This window comes from Nilaparvata lugens, chromosome X (genome assembly GCF_014356525.2).
Source record: "Nilaparvata lugens isolate BPH chromosome X, ASM1435652v1, whole genome shotgun sequence".
NCBI classification, from domain to species: Eukaryota; Metazoa; Arthropoda; class Insecta; order Hemiptera; family Delphacidae; genus Nilaparvata; species Nilaparvata lugens.
Genome location: NC_052518.1, coordinates 95,326,303 through 95,348,656, shown reverse-complemented (window position 1 = coordinate 95,348,656; position 22,354 = coordinate 95,326,303). Strand labels below are relative to the sequence as shown.

General features: G+C 32.8%; 1 protein-coding gene across 3 annotated transcripts in view; it reads right to left on the bottom strand.

Annotated features, from left to right (window-relative positions):
* Nucleotides 1-242: 242 nt before the first annotated feature.
* LOC111044708 (protein RRP5 homolog) overlaps nucleotides 243-22,354 on the bottom strand; it is a 39,632-nt gene continuing 17,520 nt past the window's right edge. The window contains exons 6-16 of one of the 3 annotated variants that reach the window (XM_039442743.1): nucleotides 21,912-22,157; nucleotides 19,056-19,237; nucleotides 16,267-16,489; nucleotides 14,103-14,336; nucleotides 11,237-11,405; nucleotides 9,554-9,720; nucleotides 7,708-7,851; nucleotides 7,483-7,614; nucleotides 3,961-4,243; nucleotides 2,634-2,841; nucleotides 243-1,476 (exon numbers count right to left, since the gene is read on the bottom strand). In XM_039442743.1, coding sequence (XP_039298677.1) covers nucleotides 1,107-1,476; nucleotides 2,634-2,841; nucleotides 3,961-4,243; nucleotides 7,483-7,614; nucleotides 7,708-7,851; nucleotides 9,554-9,720; nucleotides 11,237-11,405; nucleotides 14,103-14,336; nucleotides 16,267-16,489; nucleotides 19,056-19,237; nucleotides 21,912-22,157 — 2,358 coding nt within the window. In that variant the 3' untranslated portion in view covers nucleotides 243-1,106. The remainder of the gene's footprint in view (nucleotides 1,477-2,633; nucleotides 2,842-3,960; nucleotides 4,244-7,482; nucleotides 7,615-7,707; nucleotides 7,852-9,553; nucleotides 9,721-11,236; nucleotides 11,406-14,102; nucleotides 14,337-16,266; nucleotides 16,490-19,055; nucleotides 19,238-21,911; nucleotides 22,158-22,354) is intronic. The other 2 variants (XM_039442744.1, XM_039442745.1) reach the window with 2 other exon arrangements.

Here is a 22,354-nt window from a genome sequence, read left to right as displayed (position 1 = left end):
GGATGCAGACAAAACTGAAATTGTGGTCATATAGGCCAACTTTACTTTAAGGCCTTAAGGATGTTTGCTACACTTTTTATTTAAATTGGATAATCTTTTTCAATATAATTTTTAAGATCATTTATAAGAGTGAGAAAAAGTGGCAACTGAAATTTTTAAGTGGTCTAATAAGCGAGTTATGAAGTGCTAATAACTCCGTTTTCTTTCCAGATCATAAACGGTTTCGACTATATATTAACAGAACTTCTCTTGAAGATTCAAAAAATGTATCTTTCCAAAATAAAACATTTTATTCCCCATATCGTTCATAAATAAAGAAGTAACATTTTTTGTAAATTCGATAACTTGTTTATTTTGGCATTGATCGTGGAAAAACGCATATAAGAACAAAGCCAATGATATACTGAATGTATTAAAAAAACTGCAATGGAAAATTCGAAACCGTTTATGATCTGGAAAGAAAACGGAGTTAGCACTTCAACAACCCATAACTCGCTTATTAGACCACTTAAAAATTTCAGATGCCACCTTTTCTCACTCTTATAAATGATCTTAACAATTATATTGAAAAATATTATTCAATTTAAATAAAAAAAGTTTACCGAACAGCCTTTATGAACAGATGATCCGGACAGGTGTGAGAGTTAGGTACTTCATCCGCTGCGAAGCTGACCCCTTTTGGGACGATGAAGCGACTTTCAAGAATGAATGGAAGAATTAACAGGCACAATTTATTGTGTTTACTGGGATTCTGTAAATCCTCATTTAATATTGGAAACATAATGTTCTGCCCCAGGCGTTTGCGTATGGGCAAGGATTTTCAAAAATATTATTGGGTCTTGATTCTTTAAGGGTATTATAAATTCTGTTAATTATCTAGAGATGCTTAGAATAAAAGAACAAAAGTTGATATGACGACAATATAGAGCGCCCCCTAATTATGGAACCATGAGCTTTCCTAAATGAAAACTTTGATAATCGGATGGGAGACGGGGTACAATTGATTTGTAGATTAACCAATTTAATATTTCTTCTTATTGTTCTCCTTTTGGGGTGATTTATTTTCCGCTTCAGATTCAGATTCTTGATTTCCATTAACAAATGATTCACGAATGATACACAAAAAAACCATGCACCTCACTCTCCTTTTTCTTGAGCAATTTGCAACTTTCACACTTAGTTTCATTTTCTTTTCTCCTCACTAGTGAATGTTGCCGAGTTTCCTTTTCTGAACCACAATTGAACTCACAAAACATCGGTGTTTCCTTCTCTTTCTGTACATTAGGCGTTCCCTTATCAAGTTTCGGTTCATTCATTCCGGGAAGTTTTTGTTTTGCAAAAGAAGTGAACCTACGTTTATTGAAATATGTATTGACATTATTCAACGTAGATAATATATCCTCCTGTTTACCAGTCGTTTGCGAGTCCTCCTCGAACTTAGATTCGTTGATGGCGATAACATAAGTCTCTTCATGTCTTGAAACAAAAAGATACACAACAATTAAAATTTTTCTGAAATCTAGAATAAATCATTATAATAGTCTATGAAATGAAACCAACATAAGTACTAATAATGCGTCTACTTCTCAAAATTTTACGCTACTTTTCTGATTGTTTCTATTTACAATCTGTCAGGAATAGAGTTTTGCATTCTCAACGACATTCGTGTTGACTTCACTCCACTTTCAATCTATATTTAAATTTTCTAATATAGTTTACTTCTAAAATTGCATTTCATAGGGAAGAGACGTCCTTAGATAAAAATATTTTGAGGCATCTGTCTCATGTTTAGAGGAAGTGAAACTTCAACTTAGCAGTAGCTAATGAGGTACCACAAACATTACAAAATTATATTATCTAAATATTACACAAACATTGAAAGATGTCAGCGCTAGTTTAACCTTGCTGGCATATATGTAGTACCGGTATCTCAAACATTACAAAATTATATTATCTAAACATCACACTAACATTAAAAGATGTCAACGCTAGTTTAACCTTGCTGGCATATATGAAGTACCGGTATGTTAAACATTACAAAATTATTTTATCTAAACATTACACTAACATTGAAAGATGCCAGCGCTAGTTTAACTTTGCTGGCATATTTGCTCTTTTCCGCTCTCACCAACAGTAAGTTGTGGGACAAATCAATTGGTGCCAATGCCATATTTTTGCCTCAGAAAAGACTTGCGAACTATTTTTAATCTGGGTGGAATAGATTCCTGCAGGACATTCTTCAAAAGGAATGGCATTTTAACTCTGCCTTGTATATATTCATGCTGCAGGCTGTGACATTTAACAGAGAGAACTTGGATTGGATCTAAGATACGAAATACATGAGCGCTATACTAGAGCGTGTAATCAAATAAATACCGGACGGGTACGACGTTCAAGAACGAAAAGATGCATGTATCTACCGGAATAAAATTATTCAATAAACAATGTTTTCTCTTTGTCACATAGCTTAAGAACAGTTCAATTGTAATTGTTTTGTTGTATGTTTGACAGTTTTATAAATAAATCCAATTTTATTTCATTATCAGCGAGCCTTAGCAGCCCACAGTGTGGATACGCAAAAAAATTGGCCAAGTAACAACAAAGACTACCAAACAAAAGTATAAAATACTCACAGAAGTGGAATTATGTTGACGATTGTGCGAAATTGCAACTTTGGCGGGTTCAAGTCATTTAAATGATATTTGACTGGGAAAAAAGCAATGGTATCTTTTAACAGCCCTTCTAAAATGTTACCAATCGCGAACTCGTTTTCAACCAATACTACTTTAGCAGTAATTGGTTGCCCATCAAGAATTGGTCCATTTATAATTTCTGAATAACCTATAAACGTTAAAATAGATCAGCATTATCCAATTCTAGACCATTTAGATTTTTTTGACAAGTTTCGGAGCCCACTGTTTGGGTATCAGACTATCTATGTGAAAGAGTGAGACATTAATGTTGTCAATACTGTAGGATCTTATATTTCAAAATAAGACTTCCTAATTCACTTCATAAGCTTTCGTTTATTTTCGTTAAGATAACATTATTATTTGAGCCCAATGTTTACTTTTGCCAGATTTGTTATTTCAACGAATACTATTTTAAACACATGATAATGAAATCACGTATGTTATTGTTTTTACCATAAATATTAGAGTTCAACCAAACTGGATAAAATAAATTATTTCCTACAATACCACTATAGTTTTTATTCTACTAAACATCATTCACATAATCACTATAGTGGTACTGTCAACATCAACGTCTTATTCTTTCAATTATAGAGAAATACTATCAGGTGCTATGAAATACTTGATAATTCTAATTAATCTAGGTACTACTCTAAGTTGCAGGCTACTTGGGCAAACATATTTTCATAATAGTTTAGAGCAATATCATTTACAGTGTAATATTTTTTTACAGCAAACAGCTTTGGGCTATCATGCCAGTTGTTTCCAAAGTTGCATTGCTTTTTCGAAATAAATAAATAAAATAGCAAAAATGAAACATTGTCTATGTTCATATATCCTCCCTTCCAATAGTTGTGTTGTCGTCGATGTGTTAGATTAATCATACATATATATGTACGTCGACGCTACTAGCAAACTTTTATTATTACAAAATACTGAATCATCATTATTAGTATCATTGGAGAAAGGATTGGAAGGATTAATTTTTGCATTCCTTTGACAACGTAAACATTTCCACGCCTACACTTGAAATGAGCAGCATCATGCAATTAATCAAGGACAAGATACCCCAACTTTTTTGTTAATTCGTAGTTCCAGAAAAATAGTTCTACTCTCACAAAAATGAATTTCAAGTTAATTCATTAACCCGTTTTACCCCAAATAAATTTCATAATTCACTCCAGATTTTAAAAAATGGAAAGTAATTTGAAGATTGTATAATATATATTTAATAAATAGATTAAAGAATAATTGAAACGATATTTACGTGCTGGCTGTAGTTCAGTTGGTTCAAATGGTAGAGCACGGACAATTTTAGTCACTGGTGACTGCCATAGAACAGTCACATCTATGAAATTACCTATTTTCAAATTTTCATTGCAAAATTTTTTATTGATGATTGCTTCACAGTTCATGGATGGTAATTTCACTGTAACGCTCCTCTTTTTTATTTTTAAAACAGTACCTTCGGTTCTTACACCAAGAGGTACACTTTGTAATAGGTTTGATAATTTGAAATAGTCCAGAAACAAGTCGATTCCATATCCAACCTGAAAATGGTTAAACATTTTATTGTTTTAGCCTTTCCAATAAAACATAGAACTCATAGAATATAATACACAATGACAAGTGTGAAAAATGCTTGCACATCAAGCATGGCTTCATATTACACTCACCTTTGGATGATTAACAATCGGATACATGTGATTACATATGTGATTACACATGTGATTACAATGTTCAAATTATGCATAAATTGCACTGCTAGAGCCAATACTAAATTTTGATTGCTCGCCAACGTCAGGATTCAGAAAAACCCGATTTGGTCAGTTAAGCTGTATTTACACAAAGGTTGTTCAAAAATAGTTTTCTACAAAAAAGTTGCCAAAAATGTATTTTGTAGTAAAACAGTTGCTGCTCTCAAATAATGTAGAACAACAAAAGTTGTAATTTTTTGCCCAGAGTAGTCGGCGTGGTCTTGTAGAGGGGGGAACATTTTGTTGACAATTTCCTCGGTGTTTCCTACACTGAGTGGGAAACAACTCGTTTTTTGAAAATTGTAACTAATTACTAATTGAAGATAAAGAGTTGCACAGTATTTGATTTCATTCTATCATAAATTTCATTATCTAAAACATAATATAGGAGTCTGTCCAATGCTTTTGGCAGAGATAGAATAGAATGATTGAATGAAAAAGACTAAGAAATTGTTAAAAAAACCACAGATTTATTGATACTTAGAAAGACCGGTTTCGGTTATTACACCATTGTCAATCTCTGATAAACTCAGATATAGAGTTTAGAGTATAAACAATTTCTTAGTCTTTTTCATTCAATATGAATAATTACCACAATATCAACTTCTCAACTATACACAAAAAGAATATAATGCTTCTTTATTTGTTGACGTGGCAAAGTTTGGACAGTAATGTCCACTCTACCACTCAACCACGTCGTTAGAAAAAAATACAATACAAAATATGCAAAGATGATAGAAAAATAGAAGCAAGAAATGACAATAAAATGTAATAAATATGAGAGTTCAATATTGAATAATAAAAGTTTTGAGATTGCAGATAACTGGAAGATGAACAGAAATTTAGAGGTTTTTGGGGAACTCTGGATTATGCACAAAAAATTTAGCATGCAAAATTGGCTTTAAATTCATGTATCAAAAATTTTTCATTTAAATCAAAACTACAACGCTTTTGCAATCACCATTATATATGATGACTCAACTAACCAGTTCAATTAATATGCTCAACTGCTTGTATCAACTGTACTAAGAAGAGAATATTACACTGCTTTTCCTCTGGACACTAATTTTGAAATGCTATAAAACAAATGTGCTCCTTTTTTAGCCTCCTTGTTTTGATTAAACTGTATACTTATTGGGGTACTGGGGACTTATTGTTGTGTTGAGGAAACATATTTGGGTCATTACCTGTTGTTTCAGATGTGATATTGTGGATAAATAAATTAAGTAATTATGAGGCACATTACAAAGTGATACAATTTTCTTTTTTGGAAACCAATTTTGCTTGCCTTGATCAAGAAATTCCTCATCATATCCTTATACCTTCATGCAGACGAGCAGACGACCTACAAATCTACAAACACTTCAACAAAAATGATTTCAGCATTGTGGTAGAGGAGGTCAATGCTGACTTGGCCAGGGTTATTGAATGGTCTACAAATAATGGACTCAAAGTTAATGAGACAAAATCAAAGGTAATTATGGTTGGCTACTCAAGACTCTTGAACACACTTGACTTTTCAAATGGACCATACATTACAATCAACAACGTTCAATTGCAGTACAGTTCAGATGTTAAAAATTTAGGACTTACCATTACAAAGACTTTGGACTGGACAAATCATGTGACCTTGACTTGCAATAGAGTCATTGCAGGCATTATGACTTTGAAGAAGATTGCTGACTGTATCCCTTTCTCCACAAGGATTATGTTAGTCAAGACTTTGATTTTTCCAATTTTTAACTACTGTGACATTGTGACTCTTGATATGACAGTTCAACTTTTACAGAGGATGCAGCGTGCCCACAATTACTGTGTACACTTCATCTTCAACCTCAGACGTGATGACCATGTGACTGAATACTTTGACAGACTTAATCTCATGAGGCTGCATGATTGTAGGGCACTCCATGCTGTTATTTTTCTGCATAAGACATTGAAAACTGGAACACCTAAGTATATTGCAGAGGATTTTCAATATTTGAGTGATATAGGTCGGGGTGGTACACGGCATGGTTCCCATCTGCTGGCTGTCCCAACTCACCGGACAGTCATGTTCAACAAGTCCTTTCTTGTGGATTGTGGAATTCATTGCCGGCTGAATTGAAGCGCATTGAGGGTCATCGTCGGTTCGGCGTGGCTGTCTTCCGGTGGATCAGGGGTGGTGGGGGTGGCTGGGCTTAGCGGGGGGTGCATCATACCACTGTGTTGGACCAGCGGTGGCTGGTCAGGCGCATGTGTTGGTGTGTGTGTGTGTGTGTGTGTGTGTTGTGTGTGTGTGTGTGTGTGTGTGTGTGTGTGTGCGCTTTCTTTTCATGCTTTCATACTTTTCATAGTTTGATACATTCATTTATTCAGTCTCAAAATTAATTTCTTTAGAGTAATTTTAAGAGAATCAAGTTCAACTTTAAAAGTAAACTCCAAAGACATATACAAATACTCTTTTTCTCTCTCAAAATTAATTAATTCCATGCTAGAAGTATTTATTAATTTCCTTATTTTCTCATCTTGCTTGTAAGGTTTGTAGTCATATTGCTCTTTTTTGCTTCTTCAATCCTATCCGTCCATCCTATCCATATCCGTCGATCCTATCCATATATTCCGTCATAAATTTTGTATTTATTTCCCAACAGATCTTTGTTATTTTACATTTTAAGAATGCTCTACTTTTAAGTTTATTCAACTATTCCACTTATTATTATTATAATTATCTTTTTTTTACTTTTTTCATTTAAAATATAGTTTTGTTTTATTTTATTTTACTGAGTATTGCTTGTTAAATTATAATTTAGTATTGTATTGGAGGGTTAAGTGTAAGAGAGGGCCGACTGCGCCCTAACTTCGCCCTCCCAGGTATAAAATAAAGGCAGTCATTCTATTCTATTCTATTCTATAAATTCCAAGATTATTTATCGATTGATTTGAGCCTTATATTTTTTAGGCTCAATAGAAACAATTTTCCGCCATTAACGGGATAAGGTATTCAAGCAGGTCTAAAGAGTAAAAATGTAGTTGAAATAAAATTAACATACCTCAGTGGTATCATAGAATGTACTTTTGCTGAGCTTCAACTGGAGATCACCTTGATCACCTGATGGGAATACCAGAACTGATTGGTCCACAGAAAGAGACCTCAAAACATGCTCATCATATCCAATGATATTCTGGAAAAAATAAAGATTACAGAAATGGATATGCGATTCATCAAAATGAAAGATCTGAAAATTGATTTGCACCAAGAATGACGGTTAACTTACCTTCTTAAGTATGGTATGGGGTCTTAAATTCGGAATGCAAACATCAACTTTGATTCCATCCTCATTTATCTCGGTAACAGAACAAGGAACGATCACATCCTTATGCAAATGCAAATTGCCAGTAGTAATATCATGGCCATAGATCTGCAACAAAAATTCACTGGTTCAAATGATGGAACAGAGTATAACAATAAAAATTCCTCTATCAATGAATGTTTTAGACGCAGTTTTTTAAGTACTTTTTTCTTTTCAAGCATTATTAGTTTTAGTGTCTTTTTTTGGTTTTGATTAAACTGTATACTGTACTTATTGTTGTGTTAAGGAAACATATTTGGGTCATTACCTGTTGTTTCCGATGTGATATTGTGGATAAATAAATTGAATAATTATTATGAGGCACATTACAAAGTGATTCAATTTCCTTTTTTTAAAACCAATTTTGTTTGCCTTGATCAAGAAATTCCTCATTATATCCTAATAAATTCCAAGATTATCTATGGATTGATTTGAAATGAAATACTCTAGCACGACGAATGCCTTCAACCCTTTTACAATCTTTCAATCGATATAAAATTGTGGGTAAAACAAAACTATTATTTTAAAATTGAGAATTGAGTTGGCTAAATCACCAATTTTTGGCAATATTAATATTGTGTAAAAATTATTAAAACTCGACAATTTTTTTATTATTTTTCTGTGCATCTATATTTTGTTTATCAAGTACTACTTGATTATCGATAAAATTCAACATCCATAGATTATCATCCATCAACAGAATTGTATAATTTTTACTGCTGTTATTAGATTAAAATGTACTTCTTACTTTTATCATAATTGAATAGACTTAAACGTTGTGAAAAATCCACTTTAATTAAATAAAAGATAATATTTTACAGAAGAATGCTTTCGTGTGTGCTCACACATCATCAGTCTATTCAATTATGGAAAAGTTCCACAACATCAACATTCACGCTACAAACTTATTTTTATGAATCGTGGCTGGAGCTCAAAAGGCTTCTTTTTCCAGTCACGCCTAAAACTATTATAATTTAATGATTATTTTATTTGTAAAAATATTTCTTGTATTTGCACTAAATTCATTATTCATTATATCCAAGATTTAACATGGCGTATAACCTGGAGATTGCTTGTTAACATCTGTACAATCAATCCTAGGAGCCAAAATAAAAATTTTTTGCTCCTTCAATGATACCTGTACATAATATATATTCCTGTTTAAAATATCCTATTATATTATTTTAATCGTTAAGTAAACATATTTTACAATGATCAGATAGTAAATGTTCATAATTATTGAGATTGAATATTTTGTCAATAAATTTTATTTCTACATAGTTGAAAAACTATCTGGCAACGTTGCGGAGCTAGAAAAAGATAGCGCTATCTGTTTTTTTATTATAGACAAGGATAACAACATCAATGTTAATCAAATACTGCCATTATAACGTGGTTCTCACAAGCTTAATTCACTCTTGAATCAGATGAAATGAAAAGTATACGTATTTTGGAATTAAATGAATCTTTGTTAACCGATTGCTTCCAAGTATTATGATTGTTGTTTTATACCTATGGAGAAGTTCAATAATTATTTTGAATTTTTGACTGCTAATTAAATAAAACCAGTTTTGAACGAATGCTTATTTGTTCATTCCGAATTTTGTAATTATTTATATTTATAATACATTTACTGTCAATAAATAACAACAATTAACAATAATGATAATCATTATTAATAATGAACAAACAGTTCAAAAAATAATTTTATAATTAATGTTTTATCTGAATAATAAATAGGGAACAAACAATTACAAATTTACTAAATTACCTCAAAGAATGCTTGAACAGATTTTCTTAGAGAAAATAATGGGACAGACTCAAAATTGCTGGAATAAGCCACAGCATCCTTCATTTCACTTCCTGCCTTGAAATACTCTTTTAGTGGTTCAATGAGCGATAAATGATCTGTAAGATGTTCGAATGGAACAAGTCCCACTGTAAAAATAGAAGAATTGTTATAAATCCATCTTCTATCTATCTATATATACAGAATGTTTCAGAAGTAGTGTCGAATATTTTAGGGTATTGTTCCTGGATGATAGGAGACTACAAATGTCATATTTGAAGTGTCCAAAACTCAGCGGTTATCCTTATAGCTGCCATTTTGTTTTTTTTTCACTTGGGAATTTTTATCTCAAGAACAAAATGTATTGATCTAAAATTTGGCATGAATATTTATGCTATAAAGACTCAACTTTAAAAAATAAAATAAAAAAAATTCGATTGGAATATTCAAGATGGCGGCATTTAAAATTTTTGATGGCAAATTTCACGGAAACCGTTCACTCTACAGACAATTTACAAGAGACAAAAAAGTTAGCAAATTTTATCAAGATTTCAAGGTTACCTTATTCATTAAGATTGATCGAAGCATAACAGAGAAATTAATTCTGTCAGTACTATATGCATGCACAAGACAAAGAAGATCATCTGAAAAACATTGTAAAATAAGCTAGCTGTATGGCCATATGGAGCCATGCCGAATTTCAAAGCTTCATCTTAATAATACAATTTGGAATTAAAAATCGAATATTGATGTTTAAATGGTGAAAAGTGGTCATGCATGCAGTAAGAAAAGAATTGATTTCTTTGTTATTCTTTGACCAATCTTAGTAAATAAGGTATCCCTGAAATCTTGATAATATTTGCTAACTTTTTTGTATCTTGTAAATTTTCTGTAAAGTGAACGGTTTTTGTGAAATTTTCCATCAAAAATTTAATATGTCGCCATTTTGAATATGTACATTGAATATTTTTTATTTTATTTTTTAAGTTGATTCTTTATAGCATGAATATTCATGCCAAATTTCAGATCAATACAACATTTCATTCTTGAGATAAAAATTCCCAAGTGAATAAAAACACAATGGCAGCTGCAGCTATAAGGATAACCGCTGAGTTTTGGGCACTTCAAATACGACATTTGTAGTCTCCTATCATCCAGGAACAATGCCTTAAAATGTTCGACATTACTTCTGAAACACTCTGTATAAAAGCGAAATGGCACTGATGCATGCACTCACTCACTCATAATAATCACAAACTCAAATAACTCAAAAATAAAATGAAAAAACCTTTCATTTATGATGAATTTTCTCTTAGAAGAACAATTCATAAAAAAAGGAGGTGAAAAGATAAATTCTAGGTGATGGTTTCTTGACCCATTCCGAGCTGCGATGTATTCGTTTCCAACGACACCCATGTAGTGTGAAAAACATAGAAAAAAGTGTGTTAGTTAAATTCGTTTAAATTATCAAGCACAATTATAATTGGTTACAAAATTGATGTGTTTATTACAGTAATTCAAAATTGGGCTACATCGTCTTTCCATGAGCAAGAAAGAATATTCAAATCGAAATGAAAAACTTAGAATAAAAAATAAAAAACACTACTACTATATTGTACAAAATACTGCACCATAAATTCAATCACAAAAAATAGAAAAGCTTACCAATTTCTTCGTAGTCTCTGACCTTAACTTTGAAACCTTTATCATTACACTCAATCACAGTTAGTAGATACCGGGATCCATAATAATATCCTTTGTTGAGGATTGAAGGCTTCAAAGTCAAAATAAGTTTTTTATTTACTGGATCCACTTCCTTGACATAACATTTTATCTGGAAAATAATTAAGTACTGTTTGAAAAGATACATGATTTCCAATCACAAGTCATTTTTCAACCTCCGATCATAATAGACGAATATTTAAAAAAATAATTTCATCATTAAAAGTCACCAACACTAAAGATTATTCTCCAACAAAATCGCCGTGAAGATTGAGTCATTTCTCAAACCAGAGGACTAGCAGATAAAAAATCCAGTGTATAAAATGTTGTCGCCAAATGTGTTGATGTAGGCTATGGCGTTGTTTTGGAGCTCCTCATTAGTTAGTTACTAAGCACTGTTCTCTAAGTTATGGCTTGAGCTTAAGGAAAAGTTATAAGCTACTAGTGGCCAAGTCAGGTTTCAATGGCGGGTTATCGAAAATTCCCATTTGTTTTAATGAATGAACTGGAATTTGGTTGCACCACCGCTGAGAGAGGATCGGCGTTGTCATGGATCACAACGTTCTCAGAAGTCATTTTAACTGACGTCTTCAAATTTCTGACACCATTCACGCACATCATCACTTATAGAGTTTTCTGCATAAACTTGGCTCGTTCTTGTAGTGGTAGTTTTGCTGAACTATTGACTTTTTCTTGCAAAAATTAATAACGATACAGAATTCTTACTTGGGGGGAGCCTTAATTAAGATGGCCATGTTTCTACCTCCTTAAGTCGACAATGATTTTACAATCTAGCTGCGCCGACCACAAAGCTTTTCGTAGGGAAGACACCCTGTTCAATTCTGCAAACATTACCACCCTACCACTTGTCACGAGTTGGCAATATGTGGCCGGAGTTCGAAAAATGACCCTCTTACTATTTTACCTCTCTACCACGGGTACACTACTAGAGAGCGGTGATATCCAGTCAGATGACCACCTGTTAAGGCTGTGCAAAGCCTAAAAATAAACTTTTTACAGGTGATACTTTTCAACGTTTTTCGTTTTGTATACTATCAAGCTATCAAAATGAAAAAGTTTTCTCAGGAAAACATTTTTTTCTGATCATTACTTTTTGAGATATGAGCGCCTAAAATTTTAATTTTTGGGACAGAACATTTCAAATTCGGTAAGAGATAAATCCATGAGATTTAGAGGATAGATTCTTCATGGTATTGTTGATGTATTTAAAATAAAAATTTTCTGAAACTATCAATTTTTGAGAAAGTTATTCAATTTACCAAGAATAACTAAAAGTAATTTTTGGTCATTTTTAGTAAATTGAACAACTTTCTCAAAAATTTTATTTTACTAGATTAACAATATCATGAAGAATCTATCCTCTGAATCTCATGGATTTATCTCTTACCGAATTTGAAATGTTCTGTACCAAAAATTAAAACTTTAGGCGCACAAATCTCAAAAAGTAATGATCAGAAAAAAAAATGTTTTCTTGAGAAAACTTTTTCATTTTGATAGCTTGATAGTATACAAATCGAAAAACTTTGAAAAATATCACCAGTAGAAAGTTTATTTTTAGCCTTTGCACAACCTTAAAATGTCGTCTTGCTCCACAATGCACAAGACATGATCTTTTTATATTTAATGACAAAGCTGATAAAACAGTTGAATACAGCTCCAATATTGGCATACAAATCACCTGTCACGCACGAACTAACGAACTACTAGAGAAGCTACTTCCATTGGTATTTCATCAACAGATTTGGGATCCAATTTTTGGTGTCAAAAAGCACAACTTCAATAACTTACCATGTAAATGTAAGTGGCGATTCAGAAATAAATTTCTTGATAATAATTTTATACTGAAATACAATTTACTGTATACTTTTTTATTCTTGAATTTCACACTATACCGGGTGATTCCAAAAGGACTTTACAACTTTGAAAATTCATATAAATCTTATTAAACAAGGTGCAGAGCTGGTTTTCGTGTTGTTTTGAAGGAAAACACTCCAAGTTTTGACTCGCGTAGTCCACTATTGCCTGGTTGCGCCGCACAAGTGTTAGAGGCAGTTAAGTCAAAGATGGCTCCCTTAACTGGACCCAAGCGTGCTAGCTGTGTTTTTTGGTTTGAAGAATCGAAGTCTGTGACAACAGTTCAGCGTAATTTTCGTATCAAGTACTCTAAAGATCCTCCTAGTAGGCCTACAATTTATGAGTGACAAAAATATTTTGTAGTAACAGGTTGTTCAGTGAAACATACAAAATACAAGACTTTCTTAATGACCGCTTTCCAAATCAGTGGATTGGCTGTAATGCGCCGATCATGTGGCCTCAAGTTCCCCAGACCTGACACAGCTGGATGTTTTCTTGTGGGGTTCCATAAAAGATTTGCGCTGCTGTTGAGCAAGTTACACCTGAAATGCTAATGCGAGTCTGGGAAGAAATCGACTATCGATGGGATGTCTGCAGGATAACCAACGGAAGTCACATAGAAAATCTTTAGTTTAAGGTAAAAAGACTTGAAGTGTTTTCCTTTAAAACAACACCAAAACCAGCTCTGTACCATGTTTAATAAGATTTATATGAATTTTCAAAGTTGTAAAGTCATTTTTGAATCACTCTGTATAGTTTTAATGCCACATTGTTCAGGCACAATAATAATGTATTGAAATTCAACCTGCTGTAAAATTTAAGAGTTTAACAGTACCCAACATTGAAATTATTTCCAATAACATTTATTGATTGATTGAGGAGCTAAACATGCATCAAATAATCGATAATCGATTTCAAATTGATACAAACTTACTGATTGCCCTTCGACAAAAGTACGTTTGAGAATATTAGGTTGGATTTCGTCATTTGGGATGAAGCCAGTGACATGATTGTAAAAGTCAACGACTATGCCACGATCATCCTTTGAATTTACAGTTCCATAGTAGCAGTCACCAACTTTCACATCAAAATAGTTGCACAGCGCAGCAGCATTCACCAGCATCGGTTTCAGTGTAACAAGAATATTGTCTTCCTGTTTGCAAAGTACCTGAATAACAAAAAATACGACACGTTGAAAGCCTGGCTCAAAAATGTGGATTTATCATACAATTTGAGCTTATTTATTTATTGTATAAGGTTGATCCGTGTGTGTAAATCTTCTACAAATACAACAATAGAAAATCGTATGAGCAGTGTTTTAGGAGGAATATTTTCCATTGAAGCACTTACAATATATATATATATATATATATATATATATATATATATATATATATATATATATATATATAGATATATATATATATATATATATATTATTTTACACACACCTACAAGTTTGATACAGAGATTAACAAAAAGAATAAATGCAAACAACAACAACAATACACATTGGAACAAAATAAAAGAAAGTGGTGAAAAAAATAAGGGTGGAGGATTGAAGAGTTTTTCCAACTATGGATATCCATGTACTAGGAAAACCTTCAATCCTTGAGAAGGTGAAAAAGGTATCAGGAAAAGTAAATAGACGGTAGATATAAAAGGATGGGATGGGGAAAGAAAGGTAAGGAAAGGGATGGAAAAAAATAAACAAACTATGTATGAGAAATAGTATATTACGCTACAAGCACAGAAAGTTAGTGTTTACGGTATGAGGATAGTTTCCCGGGCGAGGCTTGCCTCGCCCGGGAATATGTTATCCGAATACCGTAAACACCCTTCTGAGAGAGTCGAGTACCATATTTTTCGCCACACTATAGGTATAGCTGACGCCAAAAAGTTAGGCGGTTTCGTGGGTCTCTTGTGTGTTCCAACAGCTGATTTTTAAATCAAAAGAGACAATAAATAGATGAATTGCATCAGCTGTGAGTAGGTTACACCATGTGCCCATGAAGCCGCCTAACTTTTTGGCATCAGCTATATAAGAATAATAAATTGAATAAGAATGTTTTATGAGGGGGGGAGAAACTTTGATGTCTCATATCTCAAGAACCAGACGTCGTAGGGTACTCAAAGTGGGGTGGAAATTTCCGATCTCGCCCTTCTGAACACAATGCACCATATGGCACAGTTGTCCAAACACATTCTCAAAAAAGTTAGAATAGCTGTCTCTCCTTTCTTAGTTCCATGTTAGCGGCCGGAATGGGTATTCTTTCCGGCCTTAGCCGGAAAGAAACCTGTTCTGACGTCAGACGAGAGTCGTTTGCAAACAATGTCTTTCAGATCAACGTAGGGACTGGAAAACAGCTGCTTTCTGTGCAGTGTGGCGCAAATTATTATTACAAGAGGAAAAGGATCAATGATAGCCACTAAAATGTAATTTGTAACTAAATTGAAGAAATCTAGAAGACTGAAATCCTGTTGAAGTAAAACTCTACCTATGTACAAATCGAAGTAAGGAATAATATGTTGATTACTAGGTTGGAGTAAAATTCCAGTTGAGTTGCTTTCATAAAGCCGCGTCTACACTATGCCGAGTGGGATCGATGGACACTGTTGAACAAGTGTGGACATGTCGCCCGGCTTTGTTCAACAGTGAACAAACTTTGAATCATGTCGGCCCGAACCCAATTCAACCCAAATCAAGTCGGTTCGGATCGAGGAAGTCGAAACGAAATCAGTAGTGTGGACGTGTTGAATGAGGTTGCACAACATTTCACACTGTTCTTTCAATATTCAAAACTATAATTTAAATTCACTTACACCAGCGTGTGCCGCTCGACTAGTCCACATTTACGGAGGTATGTGGACAAGTCAAGTATCGAACACACGTGGATCGACTTTGTCGATCATAGTCTGACGCGGCTTTAAGTTTGCAGGGTCTTAACTGATCTGTATCAAATGTGGATACATGTATAGTATATGGAACTGGTGGGGATGGCTCCTAAGTCACTAGGGCTGAGAAAAATTTATAAAACAACAATTGACGTTGAACTGAATTTGAATGTTACAAAAATACACATCAAGTATTTCCTTACTTTTCCTTCCACTACGTTGTTCATTCTGCAGATAGGAGACAGTACATTGTCTTTCTGAGACATGTTCGGGAAATCAGTGAGATGAAGAAGTGGTACAAACACTTTCACTTTTCCGACTCGCAAATTGACGCCTTTCCCAGCGACTTCTCCTATCATTTTTCCCTCAACGACCTGGCCAACTTGCAGATCATTCACTGTGTACACTTTAATCGATAACACGTCGCTAGAAAATAAAACAGGTAATTAATGAAATTACATTGGGATAAAGTATTTCACAATTGAACGCGGTAGTATAGCTTCCTTTCAAAAATTGAAAGAATGATTATTATTAAACGAAAATCCCAATTAAATGCTGTAAACCACCCCGAAGACTTCTTCTATTGCAAATATTGACAACAGGGTAAACAGCTAGATGGATATTCGATTAATTAGCATTTGAAAAAATACAACTTCCAATTTATTTCCATATGTAGATTGATAGAATGCACAAATTAAAGAAATGAATCAGGAAATTTTTCATTTGTTTTAACAATGTGAGTGAGCCTAAAGTTTTCTGTTACATAGTTTTAAAATCAAATTATCCGACGTCACTAATTCTCAGATACAATGAATTTTATAATTTATGGTGGCGGCTGTCATGACTTGTTCAAGCATAGGAAGTGTCATTTCTCCCTGTATTGTTGACAGTCACTGCAAACGCCTGATATCTGAATATTTATTCATTTTATTTTATTTATAATTTTTAAAAAGAAGATCGGGAGAGAAAAACTAAGGATTCTCCTTATACTATTGTTTGAATACTCAAACAATGCATGAAGATAGGCGACATAAAATGGGTCACCCATATAATTTGATCTTTAAAACTGTGTAAGATAATACTTCAAGTATGAAACCTAAATTAAAGGAGAATTCTATTATGATTCATAAAATGTGTTTTTTGTTTTGTAAGACAAAATATATTGGCTCATCCTAGAGATAATTAAAACATATGTGAAAGCCATATTTATGACTACGCACCATAATCAAAACAAATGAAAGAAGGAAAAGGAATGAAAATATGAGCCTTCATTTTTGCGAATGATTCGCTCTTTGCCTATCTTTCACCCTATATTCATGCCTACCGACGGGATTCAAAGCCATGACAGACCAGACTTATTAGTGCTAGCAGACTAAAGAGAGTGGCTCCTTAGATCACTCGACCAATCTGGGCTATTTGTTTTATGAGAATAGTACCATACAACAAATAATTCATTATTTTATCAATTTAAGACTATTTACATGGTAGATCACCTACATCATGAAATCCTATCTCTCTAAAAACTCTCAATTTATATTGAATCTGATTACACTTATTGAAAGATCAATATAATTACCTTAAATTTAATTTATTGGAACTATTGGAAGTTGATCCATAAGGAAACTATGAAGTTGGTTTCATTGTATCACAAAGTAGATAAGATATATCTAACCTAGATAGGACGTATTCCGACTACAAACATTCTTCTATCATCACTTTCTACACCTGCCAATACTTCTTTTTCCAACTGGTTTGTAATTAATAGCTGCTCTGGAAATCCACCTAATCTCTGTCCTTTAAATATATCCTTTCAAGTTATGGTGATATTTTGAACTTTGTCAGGTATGAAGAATACATAGAATAGTAAAAAACTTGAAAAATACGGTAAATAAGAAATGAATCTGACATAAAAAAGTTAATTCACATGTAAACCTTAAAAATATGATGAAATCAAAATGAGAAATATTTGAAGTCTGTTGGTTTGCATCAATACAATGATTGTTTTTTACTGGGATAATTTCCAGAGTGAGTCATATGTATGGGAACCCTTCAATAAATTGGAGACTGTTGTAGATATAATACTGTTACTTTCAGGATAAGTTACTGATCAAATACTCCACCTTTTGACGTACAACTGAATTTCAACCGCTCATAAGGGGGTGACTTAGGGGATGTAACTCGAATATTTATTTATTTATTTATTCAATCATTCAGAATTACACAACTTACAGAAAAGTTCCACAGGCTTATAAGCCCAAAACGGTTCCAATTCTAATTTATACAACAGTCCAAATGTAGATAGGTTATGTGTCACTTAACATTCTCTTATTACACACTTAATTTGCAATTCGAAACACACAAAGATTATTTTTAAATTAAAAATACTTCAAAATTAAATTAAATCAATCACAATTAATTAAAAAATTCCAAACTTTAAACTAAAAATTTCAAATGTAAACACCCATTGTGTGGTACATCATTTTATAGGACTTTTTAAAACAAGAAAGATGACATCAATAAAAATGTTTTATGATACTTTTATCCAAAATGGCGGCTGACTGAAGTTATAGTTTTTAAATAAATAATTTATAAAGTTCAATAATCCACCATTTTGGATAAAAGTATCATAGAACATTTTTATTGATGCCATATTTCTTGTTTTAAAAATACCTTTAAAAAGATGTACCACACAATGGGTGTTAACATTTAAAATATTCGAGTTACAACCCCTTAGCCACCTACTCATGAGGGGTTGAAATTCAGTTGTACGTCAAAAGGTAGAGTATTTGACCAACAACTTATCCTAAAAGTTGGTACAGTATTATATCTACAATTGTCTCCAATTTATTGGAGGCTTACCATGCATATGATTCACTCTGTATAGCCTAGTTGATTCATGAATGAATGGCATGTAACAGAGAACTTATACTAATAGGAACTATATTATAATTACAACATTACAACCAACAAATTATTCAATGAAGATACTTACGGTTTCATTGAACATATGTAGACGTTTTCCATGAAATCATAATGCATTACTCTTACAGTATGCATTTCTCCCACTTCGAAATCATCTTTGCTTCCGTTGCGTGATATGGGAACCACGCCTCTTACATTCACCTCATCCGAGCTCAGCTTGAAATTAGTTCCATCGAAGGCCAATGATGAAACCTAAAAAATTATTCCAAGTATGACAAACTGATGAAATTTATTAATAGAGCAGCCAAGAATCAGTATAGAGGATCCAGAATCTATATAAATAAAAATCGAGCCTCAAATTTTGAAATTCAATAACTTTTCTATGTGTGCACCGTTTTTGATGATTTTTTTAGTTTTGTTCGTTATGTTCAGGACCAGGGGTATGGCCTATCAAATTTATCATCCGACTTCAGGACTCTTTCCTACGGTCCTTCAAAGTTTGCATGTAATCCTTATGGGAGAAGATTTGTGAGCTGGCCACACACAGAAATAAAAATCAGATGTTATAATCATTGCGTCATCCAACAGCCGTCGGTAGATCTGTTTTTCAATTTTCTTTCTACTGATTCATAAAATTTCAATTCCTAATAATGCCGCGGTACGAACGACGTCCAAACTTGGGACGTGGAATTCGTAGAACTCGAAATGCTGTAAATTTAGAATATGCACGGGAAAATCAGCAGCAAGGAAATAATTGGATAATTTTTATAAAAATATAGTGCATCAGATTAAGCTAAGGCTAAGCAGACCTGAGGAGGCACGGCTTGGTGATACAAAGTGTTGATCTTATGGAGATTGCCTTACCACACCGTTCCACGCCATGCCCGATTCATTGTGTGTGAGCTCATCCATTCAAACCAATAAGCAAGAAGCACCTGGATGCAAAATGCCGCATCGCGCCTCATTAGGTGTGCATCCAGCTAAAGTTTGTCATGAGATGCATTAACTATTTGGCGATACGAAGTTCGCAGGGCCAGCTAGTTCATAATAAAAGCACAAGTTGAATAGTGTATATTGTATAGGTAAAATAAACTATTAATTTATTTTATTAACTACAAGACTCAACCTATTTTGGACTATGTGTGACCTTAGATAAATTTGGAAGAGGAATATAGCACAATATTTTCTTATTATTATCTCTCTCATTTTGATGATGTACGGTACTTACTTATTGTATCAATCAATAAAGAAAGAAAGAATAATTATAACTGTAAAATAAATTTTTTATTGAAATAAAGTGGGATATTGACAAAATCTCAAGTCTCTTCAACTACTAATTTATTTTTAAAATAGCCAATCGGTTTCAAAAGCTATTTAACAGTAAATTATACACTATGTATATAAGAACTTAATATCTTGTAGTATATCATCTTCTATACTATAAATGAATTTTAATATGCAATGTGGCACATACGGTTACACCAAATCGTCTTATCTCAAATTATCTGAGGTAAATAATACTCGAATGATAGGGTTATTTTGCTCCCCACGAGGTACCCCAACCAGGATAAACTAAAATGTGAACGACACAATGGATAATATAATTTTCTCTTGGAAAAATGAGCATGAAGAGGACAAAACACTGCACTATTTGTAAAAATATTGATATTTTTCAATGTTGAGGGCTTAGGTCATATGGTTATTTGATTTAAGTACCTATTGATTTAACTTGGATTCATTACCTATAAATTTATTTGCCATTAAACATACTCTCATGAAGATCTTTTTTTTCTTTAGGGCTTATTTTTGAATTAAAATAAAAATATGAATTTTTGTGTAGTTGATACGTTGATATTGTAATAATTATTCATATTAAATATGATAAAAAGACTAAGAAATTGTCAAAAACCAAAGATTTTATTAATAGAAAGACCGGTTTCGGTTGTTACACCATTGTCAATCTCTGATAAACTTTAACTTTCCTCAGTAAGAACATAACCTATTTTTTCGGACATTTTATTATTTATCAAAATTTGGGAACAGAATAGTTTTGGGCTTTGCCTGTTGTTCAATCCCGATCATATTCATATTATTTGTAATTGTATCAACAAATAAATAAATAAAATTATCAGAGATTTTAATAAAAATATAAATCTGAGTACTGTACCCTTTTTAAAATGATTTTGTCACGACATGTTTCGGCTATATAATGCCATTATCAAGTGATTGGAAAATAAATAAAATTACATTAAATGAATACTATTGCAAGCTTCTTATTTTTGATCATATGTTTGTGTATTCATATAATTTTATAAACTACCAACGACTGTAAAGTTTGATGTCTAATTGAATTCAATAAATTCAATTTAATTGAATTGGATATCAATAACCCAATTTTTGATAGAGTCATGCAAGTTTACATCCAAAATTTACAGTCCTAGTTAATAAAATCATATGAATATATAAGATTCAAAATCATATATGATCAAAGATAAGAAGCTTGTAATAGTATTTATTTGATGTCATTTTATTCATTTTCTAATCTCATGAAGATGTTCATACACCTAAATAAATGAATTCGGCAATGAAAATGAATCTGAATCTCGAATAATTAGATGATCATCCCTAATTGGAATTGATCATGATTAATGCAAGTACACCTAACATCAGAATACCTACGAATTAAATATGCATGAGGTCTGAAAAGTCATTGAAAACCATAATTCAAGAGTAGGCTCAACTCACACTACCTCGACTAAAATCGTACGACTCCAGTCGAGGATACTCCAGTAGTCTCTCGACCTTACGACTTTTTTGCTCATTGTCACTACTTCAGTTTCATGCTACTCCATTTTTTGACCTTACTTTATTAAAAATATAAGATCTGAGTTGAGTCAAATGGATTTTATAGAATCACATACGGTACCTTAGCTTTCTTGACTAGTGCACCATCATGGAAAATTATGTCGGGATTGACATTTTTGATCTGTGGCCACAGAGAGAAGTACTTGTTGTCACGTGGAGTGGTGTATAGTAGAGTTGCATAGAAAACCATGGACGGCTTGAAGCGGGTTATTGTATCCCAGCAGTTGGCCAAGTTATTCAGGTTTACATGGCCGGTCACGTCCTCATTTGATTTCACTGGCTTCACAACCAGACCTTCGGGCAGCACCTGTAATTATCATAAAGCATGATAAATTATTACCTACTGCATTAACGCAATATTATATACTACAGGATAAAATAATGTTTAGAGCTCCTCTTCAGGAGTGAAATGCATTCCTCAATACTCCAAGAAAAGTGTTTTTTCAAATATTTACAAGTAACACAGTGTCTGAACTACAACAGAGTTATTATATTGTGTTTTGT